This window comes from Brassica rapa, chromosome A06 (assembly GCF_000309985.2).
Source record: "Brassica rapa cultivar Chiifu-401-42 chromosome A06, CAAS_Brap_v3.01, whole genome shotgun sequence".
Lineage (NCBI taxonomy): Eukaryota > Viridiplantae > Streptophyta > Magnoliopsida > Brassicales > Brassicaceae > Brassica > Brassica rapa.
Genome location: NC_024800.2, coordinates 6335531 through 6361346, shown reverse-complemented (window position 1 = coordinate 6361346; position 25816 = coordinate 6335531). Strand labels below are relative to the sequence as shown.

At 38.6% G+C, this 25816-nt stretch overlaps 4 protein-coding genes across 8 annotated transcripts; all 4 read left to right on the top strand.

Moving 5' to 3' along the window:
- The first annotated feature begins 38 nt into the window (after positions 1 to 38).
- On the top strand, positions 39 to 9931 carry LOC103872363 (mediator of RNA polymerase II transcription subunit 15a). The gene is made up of 15 exons (XM_033273334.1): positions 39 to 144; positions 504 to 618; positions 702 to 763; positions 920 to 994; positions 1234 to 1644; positions 3244 to 3286; positions 7052 to 7113; positions 7271 to 7345; positions 7585 to 8017; positions 8112 to 8182; positions 8391 to 8465; positions 8743 to 8995; positions 9166 to 9241; positions 9400 to 9511; positions 9606 to 9931. The coding sequence occupies exons 2-15, from the start codon at positions 531 to 533 to the stop codon at positions 9660 to 9662; spliced, it is 1893 nt and encodes a 630-aa protein (XP_033129225.1). The 5' UTR covers positions 39 to 144; positions 504 to 530; the 3' UTR covers positions 9663 to 9931.
- Positions 9932 to 11137: 1206 nt separating this feature from the next.
- LOC103872364 (mediator of RNA polymerase II transcription subunit 15a) lies at positions 11138 to 17011 on the top strand. Of its 2 annotated transcripts, XR_004448577.1 has the most exons (12): positions 11138 to 11413; positions 11892 to 12016; positions 12124 to 12235; positions 12367 to 12484; positions 12586 to 13767; positions 13871 to 13941; positions 14025 to 14099; positions 14355 to 14610; positions 14781 to 14856; positions 15021 to 15132; positions 15229 to 15411; positions 16328 to 17011. XR_004448577.1 is itself a non-coding variant. In XM_009150720.3 (11 exons), exons 2-11 carry the CDS (start codon positions 11901 to 11903, stop codon positions 15283 to 15285), a joined length of 2175 nt encoding a protein of 724 aa, XP_009148968.2. In that variant the 5' UTR covers positions 11138 to 11413; positions 11892 to 11900; the 3' UTR covers positions 15286 to 15499. The 2 variants fall into 2 exon arrangements, 1 of the variants encoding a protein (XP_009148968.2); XM_009150720.3 differs by lacking the exon at positions 16328 to 17011 and having other exon boundaries at positions 15229 to 15499.
- A 726-nt stretch (positions 17012 to 17737) lies between these two features.
- Positions 17738 to 25196, top strand: LOC103872366 (mediator of RNA polymerase II transcription subunit 15a). 4 transcript variants are annotated; one of them, XM_033273331.1, is made up of 13 exons: positions 19167 to 19564; positions 19854 to 19978; positions 20106 to 20217; positions 20317 to 20455; positions 20530 to 21110; positions 21147 to 21810; positions 21912 to 21982; positions 22066 to 22140; positions 22423 to 23697; positions 23781 to 24122; positions 24214 to 24420; positions 24517 to 24605; positions 24791 to 25196. In XM_033273331.1, exons 2-13 carry the CDS (start codon positions 19863 to 19865, stop codon positions 24996 to 24998), a joined length of 3879 nt encoding a protein of 1292 aa, XP_033129222.1. In that variant the 5' UTR covers positions 19167 to 19564; positions 19854 to 19862; the 3' UTR covers positions 24999 to 25196. The 4 variants fall into 4 exon arrangements, with proteins under 4 accessions (XP_018515333.2, XP_033129222.1, XP_033129221.1 ...); XM_033273330.1 differs by having other exon boundaries at positions 20317 to 20434; positions 20530 to 21810; XM_009150725.3 differs by having other exon boundaries at positions 20530 to 21810.
- Positions 18340 to 18859, top strand: LOC103872365. Its single transcript, XM_033273347.1, has one exon. The coding sequence runs from the start codon at positions 18395 to 18397 to the stop codon at positions 18683 to 18685; it is 291 nt and encodes a 96-aa protein (XP_033129238.1). The 5' UTR covers positions 18340 to 18394; the 3' UTR covers positions 18686 to 18859.
- Positions 25197 to 25816: the final 620 nt, after the last annotated feature.

Genomic DNA, 25816 nt, shown 5'->3' with positions numbered 1-25816 from the left:
ATATTATACAGTAATTTATCATTAATTGTAGGGGTTTTTTGGTAATTTAAAAGCTGCGCGACGACATTGAAAACTTGGTCATCCTTTACTTCTTCATCCCGATCAATCCTACTCCTTTGTAACAAACCGTGAAGTCGCCTCGAGGTGAAATTTTCGAATCTCGTTTTCTCTTGTGATTAGAAGTCTCGAGAAGACATATTATCTAGCTATCGCGCTTTACAGATTGTGGTTCTTGGTTCTCATACTATTTAGGATAATAGATTAACTTTTTTTTTTGGTATGATTGACACAGTATGCTTACTCGTTTTACGATATGCTACTTTGAGGTTTTGAGTCTGTCGCTTTTTGTTAACAAGAGTAAACAAAAATGAAAAATTTGGTTTTGATTCTCTATTAGGGTTGGTTGGTGATTCCGTGTCTCAAACTTGTTAGGATTAGCCTTTGGCTGCTCTGATTCTTGTCAATATAATTCATCTCTGTGTGTGGTCGTTTGTTTTCTGTAGATTTTTGTAACCGTAGGGAACAGTTAGATGGATAACAACAATTGGAGGCCTTCAGGAGACCAACAGAGACAACAACTGTATCAATCCCAAAGAACCCTTCCGGAGATTCCATCATGTATGCCTTTACATCCTTGTGAATACTTTAGGATCTGATGCTCAACAAAACCTTTTTTTTTTAATTAATTGTAACATCGCTAGACTCCACGGCACAGACGGAAAGTGGAAATGCGGTTGATTGGCAAGAGGAGGTTTTCCAAAAGGTAGTTTTCTTTTTTTCTAATTTGGATAATGCTTCCGGCTTCTTAGTCTTGCTGTCAACTAAGTTTGCTGTATATATATGCAACACGACAGGCGATCTTACATAAATATCATTGTAATGAGTAATCGTGTGTGTCCATGGTGCTTTGTCTTTGCAGATCAAAACTATACAAGAAGCGTACTTACCTGATCTTGCCGTAATCTATCAGAGAGCTGCATCCAGGGTGCAGCAAGTAAGTTTTTTTTCTAAGAGAGTAGTGTGTATGTCCTCCAGAACAGTAGTACCTGCGAGAGTTTCTATGCAAGACCAATTCGATATTGCAAAAGAAAGTCATACAAATTTGGTATTTTTACTGTCCGGTGGAAAGTAATTGTCGGATATTTATTTTCCTTCCCAAACTGACAAAGGTTGTAGCTTGCATCTATGTGCTTGTCTCTTTTCCTATTGAGCACATTCCTTTTTTCTCCCCAGATGGGTTCTCTTCCGCGGCAACGAAGATCAGAGCAGTTTGAGAAATTGAAACAGTTCAAGGCAGCGGTGGAGCGAATGATACTATTCCTATCGGTGTCAAAGAGAGATGTCATACCTGCATTAAGGGATAAGGTGGCTATCTATGAGAAGCAGACTATAGATTTGGTAAATATGCTAAGGCCGAGGAATCCAGTTCAGCAAGGGGAGCTTCCCCAACAATCATCTCATGTTGTGTTTTCTTCTCAAGGCCAACAGTCACAAAATCAGCCATCCCAGCAGCAGCTGATGATGCCCCTTCAGTCGCATCATCAGCAGTTACAACAACCTAATCTGCTACAAAGGCTACAATCTTCAGGCCAATTCACAGGTTCCCTGCTTCCACCTCAAAATGTAGTGGACCAACAGAGACAAACCCTTCCAGAGATTCCATCCTGTGTGTATGCGTTTACATCCTTGTGAATACTTTACATAAGTTAATCCCTCAGCTGGATCTGATGCTGAACAAACCCCATTTTTATAAATTGTAGCATTGTTAAACTCCATGGCACAGACGGAAAGTGGAAATGCTGTTGATTGGCAAGAGGAGGTTTACCAAAAGGTAGTTTTTCTTACTAGTTTGGGTAATGCTTCAGGCCTCTTAGTCTTGCCGTCAGTACTCATAAGTGTTTGGGGGAGATTAAATAAGTTTGCTATCTATATACCTATTCTGTCTACGTTTATTAAATCTAAAAGAGATAAATGCAGCACGGCAGGTGATCTTATTTTGTTATCATCGTAATGAGTAACCGTGTGATCTTTGTGCTTGTCTTTGCAGATCAAAACTTTGAGAGATACGTACTTATCAGATCTAAAAGAAGTCAAACAGAGAGTTGCAGCCAAGTTGCAGCAAGTAAGTTGCGATATATTTTTCTAGGAGAGTAGAGTGTATGTCCTCCGAATCAGTAGAGTATCTGAGCGAGAATTCCCTATGAATTCAATGCAAGACCGGTTCGATATTGCAAAAGAAAGTCATACAACTTTGGCATCTTGAAAACCATTGCACCAAAAGATGCTCGTATTTTTACTGTCCACTAGAAAGTAAACATCGGATATTTATGTTCCTTTAGCTTGCAATCTATGTGCTCGTCTCTTTCTTGTTGAAAACATTCTTTTTTTTGTCTCGAGCAGAATTATTTTCCGCATCAACAAAGATCTCTGCAGTTTAATAGATTGAAACAATTAAAGACAATGTTGGAGCGAATGATACAAGTTTAATACAAGTTAAATTTTCAAATCTTGTGGATCGGGAGTCTCGTGAAGACATACTACTATATAGCCCATCAAGCTTTATTGATTGTGGTTCTCGGTTCTTAATACTATTTAGGAGAATAGATTTGACTTTGTTGGTGTGATTGAGCTTACTCGTTTTCTCGGATATGCTACTTTGAGGTTGACTCTGTCTCTTTCTTGCTACCAATAGCAAACAGAAATGAAAAAAATTGACTGATCAGTGAAGTCAACTGATTTTAATTTTCTTTGGAATTGGTGATTCCGTGGCTCAAACTTGCTATCATTATTAGCCTAGCTGCTCTGAATCTTGGCATAAAATCGGATTGTCTTGTGTGTGGTCGTAAGGAACAGGTGATGGATAACAACAATTGGAGACCTTCCGTTCCAAAAGGAGAACCTGGTGACTGGAGAAATCCGTTGCCACAGCATTTGATGTCTCAACAAAACAGCCTTCATCAGCAACCATTGGGCACTCAAAGAAGTGTTGCAGGACTGCAGCAACCACAACATCAGTTGCTCAGTTCCCAGACTAACCAGCAGTCGGTGCACATGTTATCACAGCCAACCGTTGGGCTGCATCAGGCTGCTCATGGCTTGTTTCTGTTTCGGGGCCAACAGTCGCATCATCAGCAGTTAGGTTTGCAACAACAACCTAATCTGCTACAACAGGATGTGCAACAGAGGCTACAATCTTCAGGTCAAGTCACAGGTTCTCTGCTTCCACCTCAAAATGTAGTGGACCAACTATATCAATCCCAAAGAACCCTTCCGGAGATTCCATCATGTATGCTTTTTCTACATCCTTGTGAATACTTTAGGTTCTCATACTTTACATAATCCCACCTCAGCAGGATCTGATGCTGAGCATCAGATGGAAAGTGCAAATGGTGTTGATTGGCAAGAGGAGGTTTACCAAAAGATAGTTGTTTCTTTCTAGTTAATGCTTCTGTAGTGTCCTCTTACTCTTGCTGAATTCTGGGAGATAAAATAAGTTCGCTATATATAGTACTAATTCTGTCTACGCTTATTAAAGTGTCAAGAGATAGATGCAATAAGACAAAGAGTATCACTGTAATGAATAATCGTGTGAAAACATGGTGCTTTGTCTATGCAGATCAGAACTATAAACGAAAAGTACTTAGCAGAACTTCACGAAATCTACCAGAGAGCTTCAGCCAAGTTGGAGAAAGTACGTTACGATATTTTTTTTCTCTAAGAGAGTAGTGTGTGTATGTCCTCCGAAACACTAGTAGCTGGGAGAATTTCTATGAATTTAATGCAAACACTTTGGTATCTTGTTAACCATTTCACGAAAATATGCTCTTGAGGCTCGTATGTAAACATCTGATAGTTATGTTCCTTCTCATACCCACCAAGGTTCTAGCTTGCATGCATCTATGTGCTTTGTCTCTTTTCCTATTGAACAGATTTTTTTTTCTTTCTCTCCAGCAGTATTCACTACCGCAGCAGCAAAGATTAAAGGACTTTGAGAAATTGAAACAATTCAAGATAATGTTGGAACGAATGATACGATTCCTATTGATTTCAAAGAGCAATATCATGCCTGCATTAAAGGATAAGGTGGATTTTTATGAGACGCAGATTATAAGTTTCTTAAATAGGCACAGGCCGAGGAAGCCAGTACAGCAAGGGCAGCTTCCGCAACCTCAGAACGGTAATCATTCTAGTCAAGCAAATCTGTAGATGCAATCCATTTTCTTGGTGTAATTAATAAATCGATGTTGTAGGTCAGCTGCATCCATTTTCCCACTTGATTTGTTTCTTTTGAATGGAGTTAGAAATCTGAACTTAATGCTTTGTTTTGTCCACATAGGTAATATTGGCATAAACAGAGGTGACTGGAGAACTCAACATCCACCAGGTTCACGCCAGAAGAATGTCAACACATTGTGAGTTTTGTTCCTCTTCCAAATTTGTCATATTTTCTCACTCTTGCTACTCTTTTGTCATTCATAAGTCAATTTAATGATCAAAATTCTGTAGAAGTAGAATGTTTCACAAAGTTTTGTTGTATTGCTTTGACACTATGAATATGGTTCTAGATAGACAAGTTACTTTTGTCATTTGAGTAGATTGGAAACACTGAAGAAACATATTCCATATTCTGGGAAAGAAGGAATCGAAGAGCTCATGAGAGTTGCTGTCAGCTTCGAGGAGTTAATTTTCAACACCGCGACAAGTCAGGTTTCACTTTTTTATTTTTTTCTTTATTAACCTCAATGTGTTCATTTATCCTTGATATCATCCACCCCTTATTTCGTTCTTGATGTTGTGGATTACTTGAGCAAAATATCCTCAAGGATGCAGAGTATGGAAGAGGGAAGCGAAATCAAACAAGAGGAGTTTTCAAAACGGCGTAAAACTTCCTAAGGAAAGCTAGTCCATAATTTATATTTGTATATAAAGAACACACCTTGAAGAGTTAGAGCATCTCCAAAAGAAACTCTATAACTCCAAATATAGAGTTTTTTGCTCTCCAAAAAGGAACTTCAAAACTTCAAATTTGAAGTTTTGAAGAGTGAAACTCCAAATATAGAGTTTCACTTTTCAAAACTTCAAATTTGAAGTTTCATCTTTTTATTTGCATTTTGGTCCTTACAATTATACATCATATTTATAATTCTTAAATATTTTTTTGTTTATTGTTTTAATCTTTAAAAAATTTATATCTCATAAATATTTTAAATTTGTTTTATAAATTTAATTTTTACACATGAAATTAAATAAAAAATTTTTAAACAAGATTTATAATATTTTAAAACTAGAATTAAACAACAAGAATATTACAAAAAACCATAATACAAACTTATTAAAAAGACACATGAAGACATAATTATTACTCAAATTTAAATATTATGACAACACTAATAGTATGGTAAATTTGCTCCGGAACCTCAAAAATCTACAAAATATCGTCCAAACAAATTTTGTGTAACCAAAGATGATTGTTGTTGTTGCTCTTGACGCATTTTTCGTATGATTCTTTCTTGTTTAGATCGAATGTATTCACGAATATTAACATGATTGATAGAAGCTAAGTTTTTTAGCAATATTTTATTTTTCTCTTTTACTTTTTTAAAAGCTAACTTTTTTGCTTTATTTTGTAGTCATAATTCAATCATCTCATGACCTTTTTCCTTGCTTGTTATACTTTCGTTTAAAAGATCAAGGATTTTTTCGTTTGATAATATCAAACTATCAGCAGCCATATTATGAGGATATCCGATTTCAACAATTTTTGGCTCGTAATCTACAAATAAAAAATAAAGAGAATCATTTCTTACTTCGAAATGCACTAATTGATCATATATGGGAGCATTATAGAAATAATTTCATGGAATAATATAATATTTGTTTGCAGTTTAATATTTAAGTATGTACTTTTATTTATAATTTTATCGTTTAGTGTAAGATTTTTTTAATTAATATTTCTGTAATATTTATATATATGTACTAGTTATTTATAGAAATTTTATGAATTTACATCAACTATGACAAATATAAGGACCATAGTGTAAAATATAAATAATTTTGAAGTTAGGTTTGAAGTTTTACTTTTGGAGAAGAACACATTGAAACTTCAAATATAGAGTTTTGGAAACTTCAAAATAGAGTTTCTTTTTGGAGATGCTCTTAAAAAGAAAAACAAGAAAAGGCATGAATAAACCATACATGGTCGAGTGTATGCCATTGGGAATTGGGATGATTTCTGGTTTCTCCGACATCAAACATCAATTGAAAAAATTAAAGCACATGATGAGACTAAGCGCCGTCTTTATATTGGTGGGTCAATTAAATTTGGGGTTTAGTGAACTTGTAGTTGACACTTGGCAAGATTATACAGTAATTGATCATTAATTGTAGGGGTTTTTGGTAATTTAAAAGCCGCGCGACGACATTGAAAACTTGGTCATCCTTTCTTCATCCCGATCAATCCTACTCCTTTGTAACAACCCGTGAAATCGCCTCGAGGTGAAATTTTAGAATTTCGTTTTCTATTGTGATCAGTAGTCTCGAGAAGACATATTATTTCGCTATCGCGCTTTACAGATTGTGGTTCTCATACTATTTAGGAGAATAGATTTAACCTTCTTTTTTTTTGGTGTGATTGACACAGTATGCTTACTCGTTTTACGATATGCTACTTTGAGGTTGAGTCTGTCGCTTTTTTTTGTTAACAAGAGTAAACAAAAATGAAAAATTTGGTTTTGATTCTCTATTAGGGTTGGTTGGTGATTCCGTGTCTCAAACTTGTTAGAATTAGCCTTTGGCTGCTCTGATTCTTGTCAATATAATTCATCTCTGTGTGTGGTCGTTTGTTTTCTGTAGATTTTTGTAACCGTAGGGAACACTTAGATGGATAACAACAATTGGAGGCCTTCCGGAGACCAACAGAGACAACAACTGTATCAATCCCAAAGAACCCTCCAGGAGATGCCATCATGTATGCCTTTACATCCTTGTGAATACTTTAGGATCTGATGCTCAACAAAACCTTTTATTTATTTATTAATTGTAACATCGCTAGACTCCACGGCACAGACGGAAAGTGGAAATGCGGTTGATTGGCAAGAGGAGGTTTTCCAAAAGGTAGTTTTCTTTTTTTCTAATTTGGGTATTGCTTCCGGCTTCTTAGTCTTGCTGTCAACTAAGTTTGCTGTATATATATGCAACACGACAGGCGATCTTACATAAATATCATTGTAATGAGTAATCCGTGTGTGTCCATGGTGCTTTGTCTTTGCAGATCAAAACTATACAAGAAGCGTACTTACCTGATCTTGCCGTAATCTATCAGAGAGCTGCATCCAGGGTGCAGCAAGTAAGTTTTTTTTTCTAAGAGAGTAGTGTGTATGTCCTCCAGAACAGTAGTACCTGCGAGAGTTTCTATGCAAGACCAATTCGATATTGCAAAAGAAAGTCACACAAATTTGGTATTTTTACTGTCCGGTGGAAAGTAATTGTCGGATATTTATTTTCCTTCCCAAACTGACAAAGGTTGTAGCTTGAATCTATGTGGTTGTCTCTTTTCCTATTGAGCACATTCCTTTTTCTCCCCAGATGGGTTCTCTTCCGCGGCAACGAAGATCAGAGCAGTTTGAGAAATTGAAACAGTTCAAGGCAGCGGTGGAGCGAATGATACTATTCCTATCGGTGTCAAAGAGAGATGTCATACCTGCATTAAGGGATAAGGTGGCTATCTATGAGAAGCAGACTATAGATTTGGTAAATATGCTAAGGCCGAGGAATCCAGTTCAGCAAGGGGAGCTTCCCCAACAATCATCTCATGTTGTGTTTTCTTCTCAAGGCCAACAGTCACAAAATCAGCCATCCCAGCAGCAGCTGATGATGCCCCTTCAGTCGCATCATCAGCAGTTACAACAACCTAATCTGCTACAAAGGCTACAATCTTCAGGCCAATTCACAGGTTCCCTGCTTCCACCTCAAAATGTAGTGGACCAACAGAGACAAACCCTTCCAGAGATTCCATCCTGTGTGTATGCGTTTACATCCTTGTGAATACTTTACATAAGTTAATCCCTCAGCTGGATCTGATGCTAAACAAACCCCATTTTTATAAATTGTAGCATTGTTAAACTCCATGGCACAGACGGAAAGTGGAAATTCTGTTGATTGGCAAGAGGAGGTTTACCAAAAGGTAGTTTTTCTTTCTAGTTTGGGTAATGCTTCAGGCCTTGCCGTCAGTACTCATAAGTGTTTGGGGGAGATAAAATAAGTTTGCTATCTTTATACCTATTCTGTCTACGTTTATTAAATCTATAAGAGATAAATGCAACACGGCAGGCGATCTTATTTTGATATCATCGTAATGAGTAACCGTGTGATCTTTGTGCTTGTCTTTGCAGATCAAAACTTTGAGAGATACGTACTTATCAGATCTAAAAGAAGTCAAACAGAGAGTTGCAGCCAAGTTGCAGCAAGTAAGTTGCTATATATTTTTCTAGGAGAGTAGAGTGTATGTCCTCCGAAACAGTAGAGTATCTGAGCGAGAATTCCTATGAATTCAATGCAAAACCGGTTCGATATTGCAAAAGAAAGTCATACAACTTTGGCATCTTGAAAACCATTGCACCAAAAGATGCTCGTATTTTTACTGTCCAGTAGAAAGTAAACATCGGATATTTATGTTCCTTTAGCTTGCAATCTATGTGCTCGTCTCTTTCTTGTTGAAAACATTCTTTTTTTTGTCTCGAGCAGAATTCTTTTCCGCATCAACAAAGATCTCTGCAGTTTAATAGATTGAAACAATTAAAGACAATGTTGGAGCGAATGATACAATTCCTATCCGTTTCAAAGAGAAATATAAAACCTGCATTAAAGGATAAGGTGGCTTCTTATGAGAGGCAGATTAAACGTTTCGTAAATATGCACATGCCGAGGAAGCCAGTTCAGCAAGGGCAGCTTCCGCAACCTCAGATGCAGCCTGTGAAGCAACAGTCATCTCAGAACGGTAATCACTCTCATGATAGTCAAGAAAATCTGTCGATGCAGTCCATTTACGTGGTGTAATATATGGATGTTGGAGCTCAGCTGCATCCATTTTCCCACTTGATTCGTTTCTCTTGAAGGGTTTGAATGGAGTTAGAAATCTGAACTTAATGCTTTGCTTTGTCCACATAGGTAATCTTGCCATAAACAGAGGTGACTGGAGAGCTCTACATCCACCAGGTTCACGCCAGAAGAATGTCAACACGCTGTGAGTTTGTTCATCCTCCAAATTTGTCATATTTTCTCTCTTAGCTGCTTATTCCCTCCCCCAAAGCCAGTTTAATGATAAAACTCTGTTGAAATGTAGAATGTTTTTCAACGTTTTGCCATGAATATGTTTATAAGTTACTTTTGTCATTTGAGCAGATTGGAAACACTGAAGAAACATGTTCCATATTCTGGGGAAGAAGGAATCGAAGAGCTCATGAGAATTGCTGTGAGCTTCGAGGAGTTGATTTTCAACACCGCGAAAAATCAGGTTTCACTATTTTTGATTAAGCTCAATGTGTACTTCCTTTGATATCATCCCCTCCTTTGTGTTCTTGATGTTGTGTGTTGATTTCGAGTTTCAGATGGACTACTTTTGCAAAATATCCTTGAAGATGCAGAGTATGAAAGAGGAAAGCTAAAGCCAAATAAGGGGGAAGGCAAGTGCATGTACATATTTGTGTATAAAGAAGAAACCTGCAAGAGGCATGAAGCCATGACTAAACATGTCAAGTGTGATTTCTAGTTTCTTAGTAACAGTAGCAAACGAAAAAGAATCTCTCTTCCTTTTTCTGGTGGAAACAAAAACTAAGTTATCACTTATTTTGATAAAAGAAAATAGAGTTATCACTTATAAATAGGTTTATGTAACTCTTAATATTCATTTATTTCGTTTTGATTGATTGGTTGATACGCGCTACAACAGCTACTTTTGAAAATTTGAACGACATGAATGAATCGATATTAAACGTCGTCTTAAGGAACCTTTCAACACACAATATTTATACAAAGTGAACTAGTAATGCAGTTTAAGTGGAGGGGTTTCTAGTAATTTAAAAAGCAGCTCAACGACATTGAAAACTTTGGTCATAATTTAGAGCATGTTTAATTGAGTTATTTTTTAACGGAATATAAAAACTCTCTATTAATATTTTAACTAAAAATCGGTATTTAAAAGTTAAGAAATAAATTACGTACCCGGAGAGAGAAAGTAGAAAGAGAAAGTAGATTTATAACCGGGTCTGGTAACCGGCCGGCGCGTGAGCGTGCGTGCCGTCACCAGAGTCCCTCAAGCCACCTTTAAAGCTTTCGATTTTTGCTTTGCTCTTGTCCCCTCTTTCTTCCGCTTTGCCTGAGCTCTGGAACAAGGCCGCCCATGGCGGATCTGTCTCTGGCGTAAAGGCGCGGTCGTATTGAGAAAGGCGCGGTGAAGTTCTTCGTTCGGCTACTTGGTTTTGTCTCTGGGAGGTGGAGGCTCCTCCAGCTCCGTCGATGCCGGTTCCTGTCCCCGAGAGGTGGAAGCTTCGTCAGCTCTGCCGTCGTCGGTCTAGATCCTGGGGGGTGAAGGCGTTCCTTGCTTTGCTTTGCCGATTTTTGGTTCCCTAATTCCGTTTTAGGGTTTGGTTGTCTCCTTTTTTTTAGTTTTACGCTTTTGGTTTGGTTAGGGTTGGTGGAGATATCGTCGGAGGACGATCGAAGCTCGACCATTGTTAACGGTGATGGTTCGCGTGAAGCTTTTCTCTCGGTGCTTGTGATGAATGGTGACAGATGAGATCTCGAACAGTCGATTGATGCTCTCCCATATTGGGTTCACTTGAGTTAAAGACGTTTGCGGTGGTGATGGTTTAAAGTTAGTGAGCTCTGGTGGATCCGAATGAATCGATGGTTGGTTATCCGGTGGTGTTTCAAAGCGAGGGCGACGTCTAAACTGCAGCGTTTGTCTGTATGGCGGTGGAACCTCGTTTGTCTCCTAGAATTTTCATAGTTGGGTCTTGGATCCAGATGTTTGTTGTATTTTAATTCATTTTCTTGGGCTTATGTATGTTGTATTGTGGGTTTTTAATTCTGTGAATCAAATATTTATCGAGGAAAAAAAAAAAGTCAGACAAAAAAAAGAAAAAAAAGTTAAGAAATGAATTCTTATAGCTGAAAACCCCACAAGAACCCTGTTAAACATGCTCTCGTAAGCAAAGTTGAGGGGACACAGTTGTCAGCTTAAGACGCATGAAGTTTCCTTCCTCTGCGTTTGCCCAGAAACATTCTTTTATATATTCTTCAATTTCATTTCGCGATTAACCTAAACCTTAATTTAACTTCTATTTTTTTCCTAAAGTCAGACTCTAATCGTTTGTAGCAACCGCGAAATCGCCTCGACACGCTTTGAAAAGTTTAGGTGAAATTTTCGAATCTCGTTTTTGTTTTGGTGTCATTCTGTTGCTTTTGGAGTTTTATCTTGTAATCGGAGTCTCGGGAAGCTATACTATATAGCCATCGCCCTCTAGAGATTGTGATTCTCGGTTCTTACTAATTAGGAGAATTGATTAACTTTGCTTGTGTCATGTCATAAAGTATGTTTATTCGTTTCGTATGTGGCTTTCTGCTAGGGACAGGAGACAAAGCTGGTAATAAAAAAAAAAAAAAAACAATTTGGCTGATCAGTGAACACAACTTGTTTTGATTTTCTTATTTAATTTCTGATGTCTCAAACTTGCTATTATTATTATCCTGGCTGGTCTGATTATTTGGCATATTGAGAAATTATGAGTGTGAATAATAATAATCCATCTTCTGTCTGCTTCTTGTAGTTTTTTTTTCCTTGCGATATGCGCATCATGTTTTGGTTATCTTCTTATCATGGTTTGTATACGTAGGAACACTTGATGGATAACAACAATTGGAGACTTTCCATTCCAAATGGAGAATCTGCAGCCATTAACAATGGTGAGTGGAGAAAACAGTTGCCACCTGATTCACGCCAGAAGATCGTTAACAAGATGTAAGTTTATTTAATATTTAATATTAACTGGTTTTGTTGTAATGTTATGTCTCCAAAATGTTACACTTTTTTGACCTTTACTTCTGTTTTTCTTACTCTATGCGCAGAATGGAAATACTAAGCAGGCACCTTCCTCAATCTGGACCAGAAGGAATTAATGAGCTCATGAGAATTGCTGCCAGGTTCGAGGAGAAAATTTTCAGCGGTGCTGTTAACCAGGTACTTAATCAGCTGCTGAACATTCATGTTTTTCTTAACAGCCTGATGAAGAACGAGTTTTGGTACTAGTAAAGCTATGGGGTATCAAATCCATTTACACCTCCCTGATTTTCTTTTATTTCGGCTTTCAGACTGATTACCTTCGGAAGATATCCATGAAGATGCTGGCTATGGAGACTAAATCTCAAAATGCAGCTGGCTCTTCAGCAACTACCCCTGCTGCTAATAATACCACATCAATGGATTCAAGTAATCATGATTCTCAACCATGTGTTACTTAACTCTTCTTATCTGGCTCTTTTGGATGACTGTTTCTTTAATTTGGTGCTGTTTAACTTTTTCTTGAATAGTACCCGCCAATCAAGGGCAACTTCTTCCAGGAACGTTACCGAACAATCAATCTCAAGCACCTCAGCCGTTGATGTCCCAAACCATTCAGAGTAATACAGCCTCTGGAATGGCGGGCTCTACTGGTTTACCATCTTCCATACCGCCTGTTTCTTCCATAGGCAATGATAATGTCACAAGTGTTGTAAATCAGAATTCCAATATGCAAAATGTAGCCGGAGTGTTGCAAGATTCATCTGGGCAGCATGGCCTTTCGTCCAACATGCTTTCAGGATCCCATAGGCAGATGTTGCGCAGGCCGCATACTATGTCTTCTCAGCAGCAGCAACTTCTCAGGCAGAATTTTCGGTCAGGGAACTTTTCCAATCCCAATTCGGTTTTGCCGTCGCAGATACATCCTGGTAGTACGACATCTGCGACGCAGCCCTCAGCTGTGAGCTCAGCTCCCCTCCAAGGTCTCCACACAAATCAACAATCAAGTCCTCAAGTGTCTGCTCAATCATCGCTGCTAAGGCAACATCCGCAATCACAACAAGCCTCTGTGATCCATCAGCAACAAACTTCATTGCCGCAGCAGTCTATTTCTCCTCAGCAGCAAGCACAACTGATGCGGCAACAAGCTTCAAATAGCTCTGTCATCCAACAGAGGCAGATGATGGGGCAGCATGTTGTTGGGGCTATGCAGCAGCAACATCAGCAAAGGTTACTGAACCAACAAAATAATACTATGAACATGCAACAGCAGCAGAATCAACACCCACCGGCCCAGCAGCAATTCATATCTCAACAAAACAGCCTTCATCAGCAGCAACCACTGGGCATTCAAAGCAATGTTGCAGGACTGCAGCAACCACAACAACAGTTGCTCAGTTCCCAGACTAACCAGCAGTCGGTGCACATGTTATCACAGCCAACCGCTGCACTGCAACGAACACACCAGGCTGGCCATGGCTTATTTCCTTCTCAGGGACAACAGTCACAAAATCAGCCATCCCAGCAGCAGATGATGCCCCTTCAGTCGCATCATCAGCAGTTACAACAACCCAATCTGCTACAACAGGATGTGCAACAAAGGCTACAATCTTCAGGCCAAGTGACAGGTTCCCTGCTTCCACCCCAAAATGTAGTGGACCAACAGAGACAACTGTATCAATCCCAAAGAACCCTTCCGGAGATGCCATCATGTATGCTTTTTCTACATCCTTGTGAATACTTTAGTTTCTGATACTTTACATAATCCCTCGGCAAGATCTGATGCTGAGCAAACCCACTTTTTATAAATGTTAGCATCGGTAGACTCAACGGCACAGACGGAAAATGCAAATGGTGTTGATTGGCAAGAGGAGGTTTACCAAAAGGTAGTTTTTTCTTTCTATTTTGAGTAATGCTTCCGGCCTCCCGTAATGAGTAATCGTGTTCCCACGGTGCTTTGTCTTTGCAGATCAAAATTATGAAAGATGCGTACTTACCAGATGTTACCGAAATCTACCAGAGAGTTATAGCCAAGTTGCAGCAAGTAAGTTGCGATATTTTTTTCTAGGAGAGTTGGAGTGTATGTTCTCTGAAACAGTAGAGTATCTGAGTGAGAATCTCTATGAATTCAATGCAAAACTGGTTCGACATTGCAAAAGAAAGGCGTACAACTTTGGTGTCTTGAAAACCATTTCACCAAAAGATGCTCTTGAGACTCGTGTAATTACTGTCCAGTAGAAAGTACACATCGGATGTGGTTGTCTCTTTTCTTATTGAGCACAATTCTTTTTCTCCCCAGATGGATTCTCTTCCGCAGCAACAAAGATCAGAGCAGTTTAATAAATTGAAACAATTCAAGATAATGGTGGAGCGAATGATACAATTCCTGTCGGTTTCAAAGAGAAATATCGTGCCTGCATTAAGGGATAGGGTGGCTTATTATGAGAAGCAGATTGTAGATTTCTTAAATATGCACAGGCCGAGGAAGCTAGTACAGCAAGGGAAGCTTCCGCAACCTCAGATGCAGCCTGTGAAGCAACAGTCATCTCAGAACGGTAATCATTCTCATGATGGTCAAGCAAATCCGCAGATGCAATCCATTTTCTTGGTTTTATAAATGGATGTTGGAGATCAGTTGCATCCATTTTCCCACTTGATTCGTTTCTCTTGAAGGTTTTAAATGGAGCTAGAATCCTGATGTTAATGCTTTGCTTTGTCCACATAGGTAATCTTGCCATAAACACAGTTGACTGGAGAACTCTACATCCACCAGCTTCACGCCAAAAGAATGTCAACACGCTGTGAGTTTGTTCCTCCTCCAAATTTGTCATATTTATCAACTCTTGCTCCTTTTTTGCTTCCCCAAAGCCAATTTGATGATAAAACTCTGTCGAAGTAGAATGTTTTACAACATTTTGCCATGCATATGTTTATAAATAGAGAAGTGAGTTTTGCCATTTGGCAGATTGGAAACACTGAAGAAGAATCTTCCATATTCTGGGGAAGAAGGAATCGAAGAGCTCATGAGAATTGCTGTCAGCTTCGAGGAGTTGATTTTCAACACCGCAAAAAATCAGGTTACGCTATTTTTTTTTATTAAGCTCAGTGAGTTACATCCTCGATATCATGCTCTCCTTTGTTTCTTGATGTTGTGTGCTGGTTTCGAGTTTCAGATGGACTACTTTTGCAAAATATCCTTGAAGATGCAGAGTATGGAAGAGGGAAGCTAAAGCCAAATAAGGGGGAAGGCAACTGCATTTACATATTTGTATATAAAGAAGTGGTTTCTCGTTTTTCTAGTATCTGTAGCAATGCAAGATTCTGTTTGTTATGTGTATTTTTGTCGGATTTATTAAGTGGGGGTTATTGGTTCTGTTAGTTTAGTGGATTTATAAATTCTCCTTATATTTAGAAATCTTCCAAAAATCCAGTGAGAATTATTGATATGAGTATTTTAAAATCAAATAAATGAATTGTTATAAATCAATGGATTTGTAACTAGACCTAAATAAAACACTACAAGAGAACATTATGTTCTCCGACTGCAACTTCCAAAAACATGGATTTTCAGAACAAACTTTTCATGGCATCTCCTCAGAAATTTCGGATCAAACTATTTTTTCACCATGTTATCGGAAGTTTGATCGGATCAAAAGTAAAAATTTCTGACAAAACAGATTTACTTGTCATTTTTTCAGAAATCTCAACGGAGTATTCTCGGAACTTATCGACGACTTTATCTTCTCCACCATTCATCATCTTTCTTGCCTCTTTTTCATTTTGCTAAGCAGCAAAAGCTGGTCGCACACAATTTGTGGGGATACGTTCATATGGAATACATCTCTCGTTGCATCTCTTTTTATTATCGTATGCATTATACAATATGTTTGTATGGACATGTGCTTAGTGCATGTTTTTAACATGAGCAAAAAACAATGTATAAAATTTGAAGTAATGCATCAACTGATGTGTGTTGGGACACAAAAGTATAAAGAATGAAAAAAAAACAATATAAAACAAATCCAGCCAAAATAACAAGGTTAAACCCAATATTTGATCCTTTGTATTTTACTCTTAACAATAGTTACAAATCCAATCAAATCCAGTTGCAAATTAAATCCATACACAAATCTTTATTATTGAATAACACATGATTCTAAAATTTATTTTAAAATCATAAAACCAATAACTATGGATTTGAATGTGAATTTTAAAATAATAGAACCAATAACACTACATTTAGTTTAGATTTACAAATCCATTAAAATGCAGAAGTCGGAACGGTTCATTGGTGAGGAGAAAGTGGAGACTATGTTCTCCCGTCCCGATTAACCGGGACAAGCCGGTGATCATAGAAATCGGATTCAAGATTATGATAAGCGGTCTGGCTGTGTGTCATTTGTTAGAATTGAGTCCGAGCTTGCGAAGTAACTCGACTGTGTGTTTCGGAGAAAGACAGTCCTAAGTCGTTGGGGTTTTACTTAAATCACTAAATCACTGTTGTAACCATTGTTTCTGTTCGTTAGGTGGAATTTCAAATTGAAAAAAAAAAAAAAACATATGTTGTTTTTGGTGAAAGGAAAAACTATTAGAGTTATCACTTATTAAAATAGGTTTATGTTGACTCTAATATTCAATTATTTCGTTCTTACTAATTCTAATTGGTCGTTCGGGTCGGGTATTTCAGATTTTTAGGTATTTTGGCATAGGGATATAGAACCCGTTTGGGTATTTTTGTATTTTGGATCGGCTTCGAATATTTTTAAATCAGATTCGGTTATTTCGGGTTGGGTTCGGATATTTAGATTTTAAAATAAAAAATTATTTTTTTCATTGTTTTAAGTTTCTTGTATTTAAAAATATAATTTTCACTCAACTGATTTTTTTTTATTTTTAATAGATTGAGTGATTAATAGATTTGGAGATAACATTGCAAAAATAAATAATTTGGTCATTTTTAAAAAAAAAATGGATGTAACTTTTGTTAATACATAAAATAAAAAGCTTGACATGCATTTAAAGTGACTATCAAACCTTTTTTTTATGAAATGTGAAATTTATTGATCAATGTAGAAAGAATATGGCTTTACACAAGAAACCTATAGAGTATCATATCATTTTATATGTACTTATATGCATATTATATGATTTTAAAGTAGTGTAACATCAATATAAATATTTTAAATAAAATAAACGATTTATATTAAAAATATAAGGTTATATATATATATATATATATATTTATGTTCGGTTATTTTTGGATATTCATTCGGGTTTGGATATTATCTGTTCGGGTTCGGATATCCAATCTCTCCTAATTCAATACATGTTTGGGTATTTTGCTACTTCCGGTTCAGGATCAACCTGCTATGTAGCTACTCTGATGAGTGAATATGCTCATATACCCTAGAATTCAGCTGCATAACATCTTCACCTAGGAACGAGAGATTGTGATTCTCAAGCTATGTCTCAAACTTGCTATTACTATTATCCTGGCTGGTCTGATTATTTGGCATAAATGGAAAAAAGGAAAGCGACATATATTGAGAAATTATGAGTGTGAATAATAATAATTCATCTTCTGTGTGGTTGTCTGCTTCTTGTAGTTTTTTTTTTCCTTGCGATATGCGCATCATGTTTTGGTTATCTTCTTATCATGGTTTGTAAACTTAGGAACACTTGATGGATAACAACAATTGGAGACCTTCCATTCTAAATGGAGAATCTGCAGCCATGAACAATGGTGAGTGGAGAAATCAATTGCCACCTGATTCACGCCAGAAGATCGCTAACAAGATGTAAGTTTATTTAATATTAATATTACCTGGTGTTGTTATTAAGCTTCTGCAAAGTGTTTCATCAGAAATACATGGGTGTTACACTTCTTTGACCTTTACTTCTGTTTTTCTTACTCTATTTACTTGGAAACACTAAGCAGGCACCTTCCTCACTCTGGACCAGAAGGAATTAACGAGCTCAGGAGAATTGCTGCCAGGTTCGAGGAGAAAATTTAATTTCAGCGGTGCTGTTAACCAGGTACTTAATTATCTGCTGATCATCCATGTATTCTATTGGATGTTGGCCAAACCAAAAAAGACAAAAAAAAAAAAAAATCGGAAACCAAGACTATGTTTCTTACAAGGGCTGGAAACACCTAGAACATGGCAAAATCAAAAGTTATGTTCTTATCTTACCTCTGCTAGAAACAACTAGAAGATAGACTAAATTATATCTTCCCCTTAATCTGAAATCTTAACAAGTTTTTCTTGTGAACCCTGCACAAGTGTCTGAAGAGCTTAAAAAAAAAAAGGAGATCTCAGGTAATTCTGAAAACAGAGGATGTTCTTTTTCTTCGCTGGTGGATTAGGGCAACAGGTGAGGCAGGTGCTCAAATCCGGCGCCGGAAAGTGCATAAGATGTGGCTCGGAGGCCGATTTGGTGGATTACGACAAAGTCTTGAAGCTGTTCTTTGTTCCTGTCTGGAGATGGCCCGGGAAAGATCAAGTACTCCATTGTAGAGACTGCGATCTGTTTTTCCCTCCGCCGATATCTCTAGCTACGTGCCGTTTCTGCGATCGAGTCGTGGAGCCTGAGTTCCGTTTCTGCCCCTTTTGTGGCTCTTCTCTGTGAATTTTGGTCTGTCTAGAAAGTTGTTCTTTTAAGTCTACAAAGTTGATTTCATCTCCCTCTAAAAGTTGTCTGTATTTTACTGAAACTTTGAGTTGTGGTCTTTCTTGCAAAATCTTTAAGACTTCCTGTGTGTGTTGCTTGCTCATTGACTTTTTATAGTCGCATGTTTTTCTAGTCGATCGAATGAAAAAGATGAGAAGTCCATTACTTTGTTTATTATGTACATAAGTACATTAAACTCTGCTAGTGATCACCGAAATCAGTATCTACTCAGAGAATTAGATTCTAAAAACTTGCAAAGCTAAAGGAAACGGTTTATGTTAACTCTAAAATATTCAAATTATTTCGTTCTTGGTAATTGGTTGATACGCGGCTACGCGCTAACAGCTCGTACCGATATTGAAACGTCGTCGTAGGGAACTTTCTCAACATATTTATTATACACAGTGGACCTTGTAATTTATGTTTAATTGGAGGGGGTTAGTGGTAATTTAAAAAGCAGCGCGACGACATTGAAAACTTTGGTCATAACTTATAAGCGAAGTTGAGGGGACACAGTTGTCAGCTTAAGACGCATGAAGTTTCCTTCCTCTGCGTTTGCCCAGAAACATTCTTTTATATATTCTTCAATTTCATTTCTCGATCAACCTAAACCCTAATTTAACTCCTTTTTTTTTTCCTAAAGGCAGACTCTAATCGTTTGTAGCAACCGCGAAATCGCCTCGACACACTTTAAAAATTGTAGGTGAAATTTTCGAATCTCGTTTTTTTTTTTTTTTTTTTGGTTTCCATCTGTTGCTTTCGAGTTTTATCTTGTGGTCGGAGTCTCGGCAAGCTGTACTGTATGTGACTTTCTGCTACGGACAGGAGACAAAGCTGGTAATTAAAAAAAATGAAAATTTTGGCTGATCAGTGAACACAACTTGTTTTGATTTTCTTCAGGGTTGGTGATTCCTTATTTAATTTCTGATGTCTCAAACTTTCTATTATTATTATCCTGTCTGGTCTGATTATTTGGCACAAATGAAAAAAAAGGAAAGCGACATATATTGAGAAATTATGAGTGTGAATAATAATAATCCATCTTCTGTGTGGTCGTTTGTTTCTTGTAGTTTTTTTTTTTGGGATATGAGCATCATGTTTTGGTTATCATGGTTTGCGAACGTAGGAACACTTGATGGATAACAACAACTGGAGACTTTCCATTCCAAATGGAGAATCTGCAGCCATTAACAATGGTGAGTGGAGAAAACAGTTGCCACCTGATTCACGCCAGAAGATCGTTAACAAGATGTAAGTTTATTTAATATTAATATTAACTGGTGTTGTTGTAATGTTATGTCTCCAAAATGTTTCATCAGAAATACATGGTGTTACACTTTTTTGACCCTTACTTCTGTTTTTCTTACTCTATGCGCAGAATGGAAACACTAAGCAGGCACCTTCCGAGTTCTGGACCAGAAGGAATTAACGATCTCAGGAGAATTGCTGCCAGATTTGAGGAGAAAACTTTCAGCGGTGCTGTTAACCAGGTACTGAACATCCACTTTTTTTAACAAGCTGGAAAATAACAGACTTTGGTAGCCGTAAAGCTATATATACCTCCCTGATTTTTTTTATTGAATTTTCAGACTGATTACCTTCGGAAGATATCCATGAAGATGCTGACTATGGAGACTAAATCTCAAAATGCTGCTGGCTCTTCCTCAACTACCACTGATGCTAATAATACCACATCAATGGATTCAAGTAATCATGATTCTCAACCATGTATTGCTTAACTCTTCTTATCTGGCTCTTTTGGATGACTGTTTCTTTAATTTGGTGCTGTTTAACTTTGCTAGTACCCAACAATCAAGGGCAACTTCTTCCAAACAATCAATCTCAAGCACCTCAGCCGTTGATGTCCCAAACCATGCAGAGTAATACAGCCTCTGGAATGGCGGGTTCTACTGGTTTACCATCTTCCATGCAGCCTGTTTCTTCCATAGCCAATAATAACGTCACAAGCGTTGTAAACCAGAATTCCAGTATGCAAAATGTTGCCGGAGTGTTGCAAGATTCATCTGGGCAGCATGGCCTTTCATCCAACATGATATCAGGATCCCAAAGGCAGATGTTGGGCAGGCCGCATATTATGTCTTCTCAGCAGCAGCAGCAGCCACAGGGTGGACAATATCTTTATCAGCAGCAACTTCTCAGGCAGAATTTTCAGTCAGGGAATGTTCCCAATCCCATACAACAACAGCAACAAAATGTATTGCAGCCCAATCAAATGCATTCGTCTCAACAGCCTGGTAGTACGACATCTGCAACGCAGCCTTCAGCTGTGAACTCAGCTCCCATCCAGGGTCTCCACACAAATCAGCAGTCAAGTCCTCAATTCTCTTCTCAGCAGACTACGTCACAGACTATTCTTCGTCAGCAGCAATCGTCGCTGCTAAGGCAACATCCGCAATCACAACAAGCCTCTGGGATCCATCAGCAACAAACTTCATTGCCGCATCAGTCTATTTCTCCCCAGCAGCAAGCACAAATGACGCGGCAACAAGCTGCAAGTGGCTCAGGCATCCAGCAGAATCAAATGATGGCGCAGCATGTTGTTGGGGATATGCAGCAGCAGCAACATCAGCAAAGGTTGCTGAACCAGCAAAATAATGTTATGAACATGCGACCGCAGCAGAAGCAACACCCACCGGCCCAACAGCAATTTATGTCTCAACAAAACAGCCTTCAGGCTACGACTCAGCAACCACTGGGCACTCAAAGCAATGTTGCAGGACTGCAGCAACCACAACAACAGTTGCTCAGTTCCCAGACTAACCAGCAGTCGGTGCACATGTTATCACAGCCAACCGCTGCGCTGCAACGAACACACCAAGCTGGCCATGGCTTGTATCCTTCTCAGGGACAACAGTCACAAAATCAGCCATCCCAGCAGCAGATGATGCCCCTTCAGTCTCACCATCAGCAGTTACAACAACCTAATCTGCTACAACAGGATGTGCAACAAAGGCTACAATCTTCAGGCCAAGTGACAGGTTCCCTGCTTCCACCTCAAAATGTAGTGGACCAACAGAGACAATTGTATCAATCCCAAAGAACCCTTTCGGAGATTCCATCATGTATGCTTTTACATCCTTGTGAATACTTTAGGTTCTGATACTTTACATAATCCCTCAGCAGGATCTGTTGCTGAACAAAACCTTTTGTTTATTAATTGTAGCATCGCTAGACTCCACGGCACAGAAGGAAAGTGGAAATGCGGTTGATTGGCAAGAGGAGGTTTTCCAAAAGGTAGTTTTTTCTTTCTAATTTGGGTAATGCTTCCGGCCTCCCGTAAAGAGTAATCGTGTTCCCTCGGTGCTTTGTCTTTGCAGATCAAAATTATGAAAGATGCGTACTTACCAGATGTTACCGAAATCTACCAGAGAGTTATAGCCAAGTTGCAGCAAGTAAGTTGCCATTTTTTTTTTTTCTAGGAGAGTAGAGTGTATGTTCTCTGAAACAGTAGTATCTGAGTGAAAATTTGTATGAATTCAATGCAAAACTGGTTCGACATTGCAAAAGAAAGTCGTACAACTTTTTGAAAACCATTTCACCAAAAGATGCTCTTGAGGCTCGTATTGTTTACTGTCCACTAGAAAGTAAACATCGGATATTTATGTTCCTTCCCAAACCCACAAAAGTTGTAGCTTGTATCTTTTCTGATTGAACACAATTCTTTTTCTCCCCAGATGGATTCTCTTCCGCAGCAACAAAGATCAGAGCAGTTTGAGAAATTGAGACAATTCAAGACAATGTTGGAGCGAATGATGCAATTCCTATCGGTTTCAAAGAGCAGTATCATGCCTCCTTTAAAGAATAAGGTGGCTATTTATGAGAAGCAGATTGTAGATTTCGTAACTGCGCACAGGCCGAGGAAGCCAGTACAGCAAGGGCAGCCTCCGCAATCTCAAATGCAGCCTATGCAGCAACAGTCATCTCAGAACGGTAATCATTCCCATGATGGTCAAGCGAATACGCAGATGCAATCAATGAGCATGCCTAGGGTACAACAGAGTAGTCTGGAAAATGCGCAGTACAATGTTTTATCATCTCGTCCTCTAGCTTCAGCACCACAGCAGAATATTCCCTGTTCCGTACCGGGTTCTAGTTTAGAGTCAGGCCAAGGAAATGCACTGAATAATAGCCAGCAGGTTGCCATGAGATCCATGCAACAAAATAATTATCAAGAAGTAAATAACAGTTCTGCCTCTGCTCAAAGTGGGTTAAGTACACTGCAGTCTAATGTTAACCAAACCCAGTTAAGTTCCAGTCTGCTTCAGCAACAGCACCTCAAGCAACAGAAAGACCAACAAATGACTCAGCAGCAGCAGCTCAAACCGCAATTTCAACAGCGCCAGATGCAGCAGCAGCAGCAGCAACTGCTTCAGAAGCAGCAATTAATTCAGCAGCACCAGCAACAGTTGCAAGCAAGACAGCAAGTGGCACAAAATGATGTCAGTCGTGGGATGTTTCAGCAACATTCTCTGCAGAGTCAGCGTACTAGTTCCCCCCTTCAACATTTAAAACCAGGATCCCAGCTTCCTGTTACGTCGCCTCAGCTTCTGCCAGGTGGATCTCCTCAGATGACACAACAACATTTGTCTCCCCAGGTCGACCAGAAAAATGTGATCTCATCTGTCAACAAGAATGGAACTCCAGTGCAACCTGCAAACTCCCCTTTCGTTGTCCCATCCCCTTCAACCCCCTTGGCACCGTCCCCTATGCAAGTTGCCTCTGAGAAACCATCTGGAGCTTCTTCGTTGTCAATGGGGAATATTGCACGCCAACAAGCAACTGGAACGCAAGGTGTAGTTCAATCCATTGCATTTGGCACTCCAGGGATCTCTGCCTCTCCTCTCCTTCAGGAGTTTATTAGTCCTGAAGGAAATAATTTAAATCCTTTGACAAGTACATTTGGGAAACCAAATGCTACTGAGCTGCCTATTGAACGCCTTATCAGAGCCGTAAGTAGCGTTACGTCTTTTGTAGTTGAAATATTATTGTTCTAAATATTCTGATCTTGATGTATGTTTTTTCTTGCTTTCAGGTGAAGTCCATCTCACCACAATCACTCTCTTCTGCAGTAAGTGACATCGGATCTGTTGTAAGCATGGTTGATAGGATAGCTGGTTCAGCCCCAGGAAATTCAAGGGCTTCAGTTGGAGAGGACTTCGTTGCAAAGACTAAGTGTCGTCTCCAAGCAAGAAACTTCATGGCGCAAGAGGGGATGACGCCGACCAAGAAGATGAAGCGTGGCACAACTGCAATGCCGTTAAGCGTTTATTCATTAGAAGGAAGCGTTGGTGATAACTGCAAGCAGTTTGCATGTTCGGAAACATCAGATCTGGAATCTACTGCGACTTCTGTTGGCAAGAAGGCAAGAACTGAGGTATGTTGTTCAGTTAGACTCCCTTTAGGATCTCACACAACAAAGAAGGTTTCAGTTTTTGTAATATTGAGGACTCAATCTTGGACTGCAGACCGAGCATGCTCTTTTGGAGGAAATCAAGGAAATAAACCAGCGGCTGATAGATACAGTTGTTGAGATTAGTGATGATGAAGATGCCGCTGATTCTAGTGAGGGAGCAACAGCAAGCAAAGGCTGTGAAGGAACAACAGTGAGACTTTCGTTTATAGCTGTTTCTCTCAGCCCAGCCTTGAAGGCTCATCTCTCATCAACCCAAATGGTAAGCATGGTCATATATCGGTAATATTTTGTGGAAATGAAACCGTATCATTTCATTTTATCCCTTCTTAAGATATGTTTTGTACTTTTGTTACAGTCTCCTATTCAATCATTGCGTCTACTGGTACCTTGTAGCTACCCCAACGTCTCTCCATCTCTCCTATATAAACTACCGGTGGAAACAAGGTACAAGACAGGACTTCAACCTCAAGAAAATTGAAACATAGATCTTTCATACTTGGTCAAGCAAAACTTCTGCTATATAGTTTTAATCTTCTCTGAAATCATCTGGCTCATGTCTTCTAGAAACCTTCCATAAGAAACTGGATCATTTTCCTACCTTAATTAACATGGTCTGGTGTCTTGAACAGCAAAGAGAACGGGGACCTCTCGTCCAAAGCTATGGCAAGGTTCAATAAATTGCTAAGAAGCTTGTCACAGCCGATGTCGCTCAAAGACATTGCCAATACATGGGACGCTTGCGCTCGGACTGTGATATGTGAATACGCACAGCAATTTGGTGGTGGAACTTTTAGCTCAAAATACGGTACTTGGGAGAAATTTGTAGCTGCTTCCTGAATCTGATATGTATCTCTCATCATGTCGTGATTGTAACTCTATGGTTCACAGTTCGTCATGAGACATGGTTCAAGAGTTGTTCTCGACAGCCATGAGAACCAATCCATTACTTGTTGTTCTGTTGGGAGTTGTTGTGTGTCGGAGGGCGAGGAGGGTGTAGTATATTAAAGAATGAATAAACTGTTGCCAACCACTGTATATATAAAGGAAAGTGAGTAAGTGAGGGCTTCGTCGTTAAGTTAGTCGAGGCGTAAAGAAGAGTGGAGTAGAAATAGTAGGGTCAAAAGTGAAACTCAAGTTAAAGAATGAATAAACTGTTGCCAACAAAAAACAGCTTTTTAGAAAGTGAAATAAAAAAGATGCGAGTGGTTTTGTAGAATATCGACAGCTTGTGGTGGTGAGAGTGTGGACAATGGAGTGTGACCATCAATCACGGTGTGGGTAAAGGAGCAAACCCAATGGGAATGGGATTTTTTTTTTTTGGACAACAATATGGGATCTTTCTTTCTTTTTGGTTTTGTGAGTATCACTGTCTAGTGTTTTGGTTTGAATCTACTTTGCTTTGCTTTTACAGAATAAAATATAGAGAAATTAGGCCTACTAACTTAGAGAACCATAAATTTACTAACTAACCAAAAATTTTCTCTTTTTCCTACTTTTTCTTCCTATCTCTCTTTCTTTTTCTTTCAAATCTAATTTCTATTTTTTTTAGTTATTTGGCAAGTAAGCCCTAAAGTATATTAAAAAGTAGAACTAAATCGGAGAACTTTTTTTGTTTTGAGCAACTCTAGGGACTATAACACTTTTTATACCAGATA

What these genes read in the sequence shown, in the direction of transcription:
- LOC103872363 (XM_033273334.1), top strand. Translation starts at nt 531, where the DNA reads ATGGATAACAACAATTGGAGGCCTTCAGGAGACCAACAGAGACAACAA. An exon ending in CCTTCCGGAGATTCCATCAT is followed by an intron (nt 619 to 701) that starts GTATGCCTTTAC and finishes TAACATCGCTAG; the next exon opens with ACTCCACGGCACAGACGGAA. An exon ending in CCTTCCAGAGATTCCATCCT is followed by an intron (nt 8,018 to 8,111) that starts GTGTGTATGCGT and finishes TATAAATTGTAG; the next exon opens with CATTGTTAAACTCCATGGCA.
- LOC103872364 (XM_009150720.3), top strand. Translation starts at nt 11,901, where the DNA reads ATGGATAACAACAATTGGAGACTTTCCATTCCAAATGGAGAATCTGCA. An exon ending in TCAGCGGTGCTGTTAACCAG is followed by an intron (nt 12,236 to 12,366) that starts GTACTTAATCAG and finishes TTCGGCTTTCAG; the next exon opens with ACTGATTACCTTCGGAAGAT. An exon ending in TACCACATCAATGGATTCAA is followed by an intron (nt 12,485 to 12,585) that starts GTAATCATGATT and finishes TTTCTTGAATAG; the next exon opens with TACCCGCCAATCAAGGGCAA.
- LOC103872366 (XM_009150725.3), top strand. Translation starts at nt 19,863, where the DNA reads ATGGATAACAACAACTGGAGACTTTCCATTCCAAATGGAGAATCTGCA. An exon ending in CAGAAGATCGTTAACAAGAT is followed by an intron (nt 19,979 to 20,105) that starts GTAAGTTTATTT and finishes CTCTATGCGCAG; the next exon opens with AATGGAAACACTAAGCAGGC. An exon ending in TCAGCGGTGCTGTTAACCAG is followed by an intron (nt 20,218 to 20,316) that starts GTACTGAACATC and finishes TTGAATTTTCAG; the next exon opens with ACTGATTACCTTCGGAAGAT.
- LOC103872365 (XM_033273347.1), top strand. Translation starts at nt 18,395, where the DNA reads ATGTTCTTTTTCTTCGCTGGTGGATTAGGGCAACAGGTGAGGCAGGTG.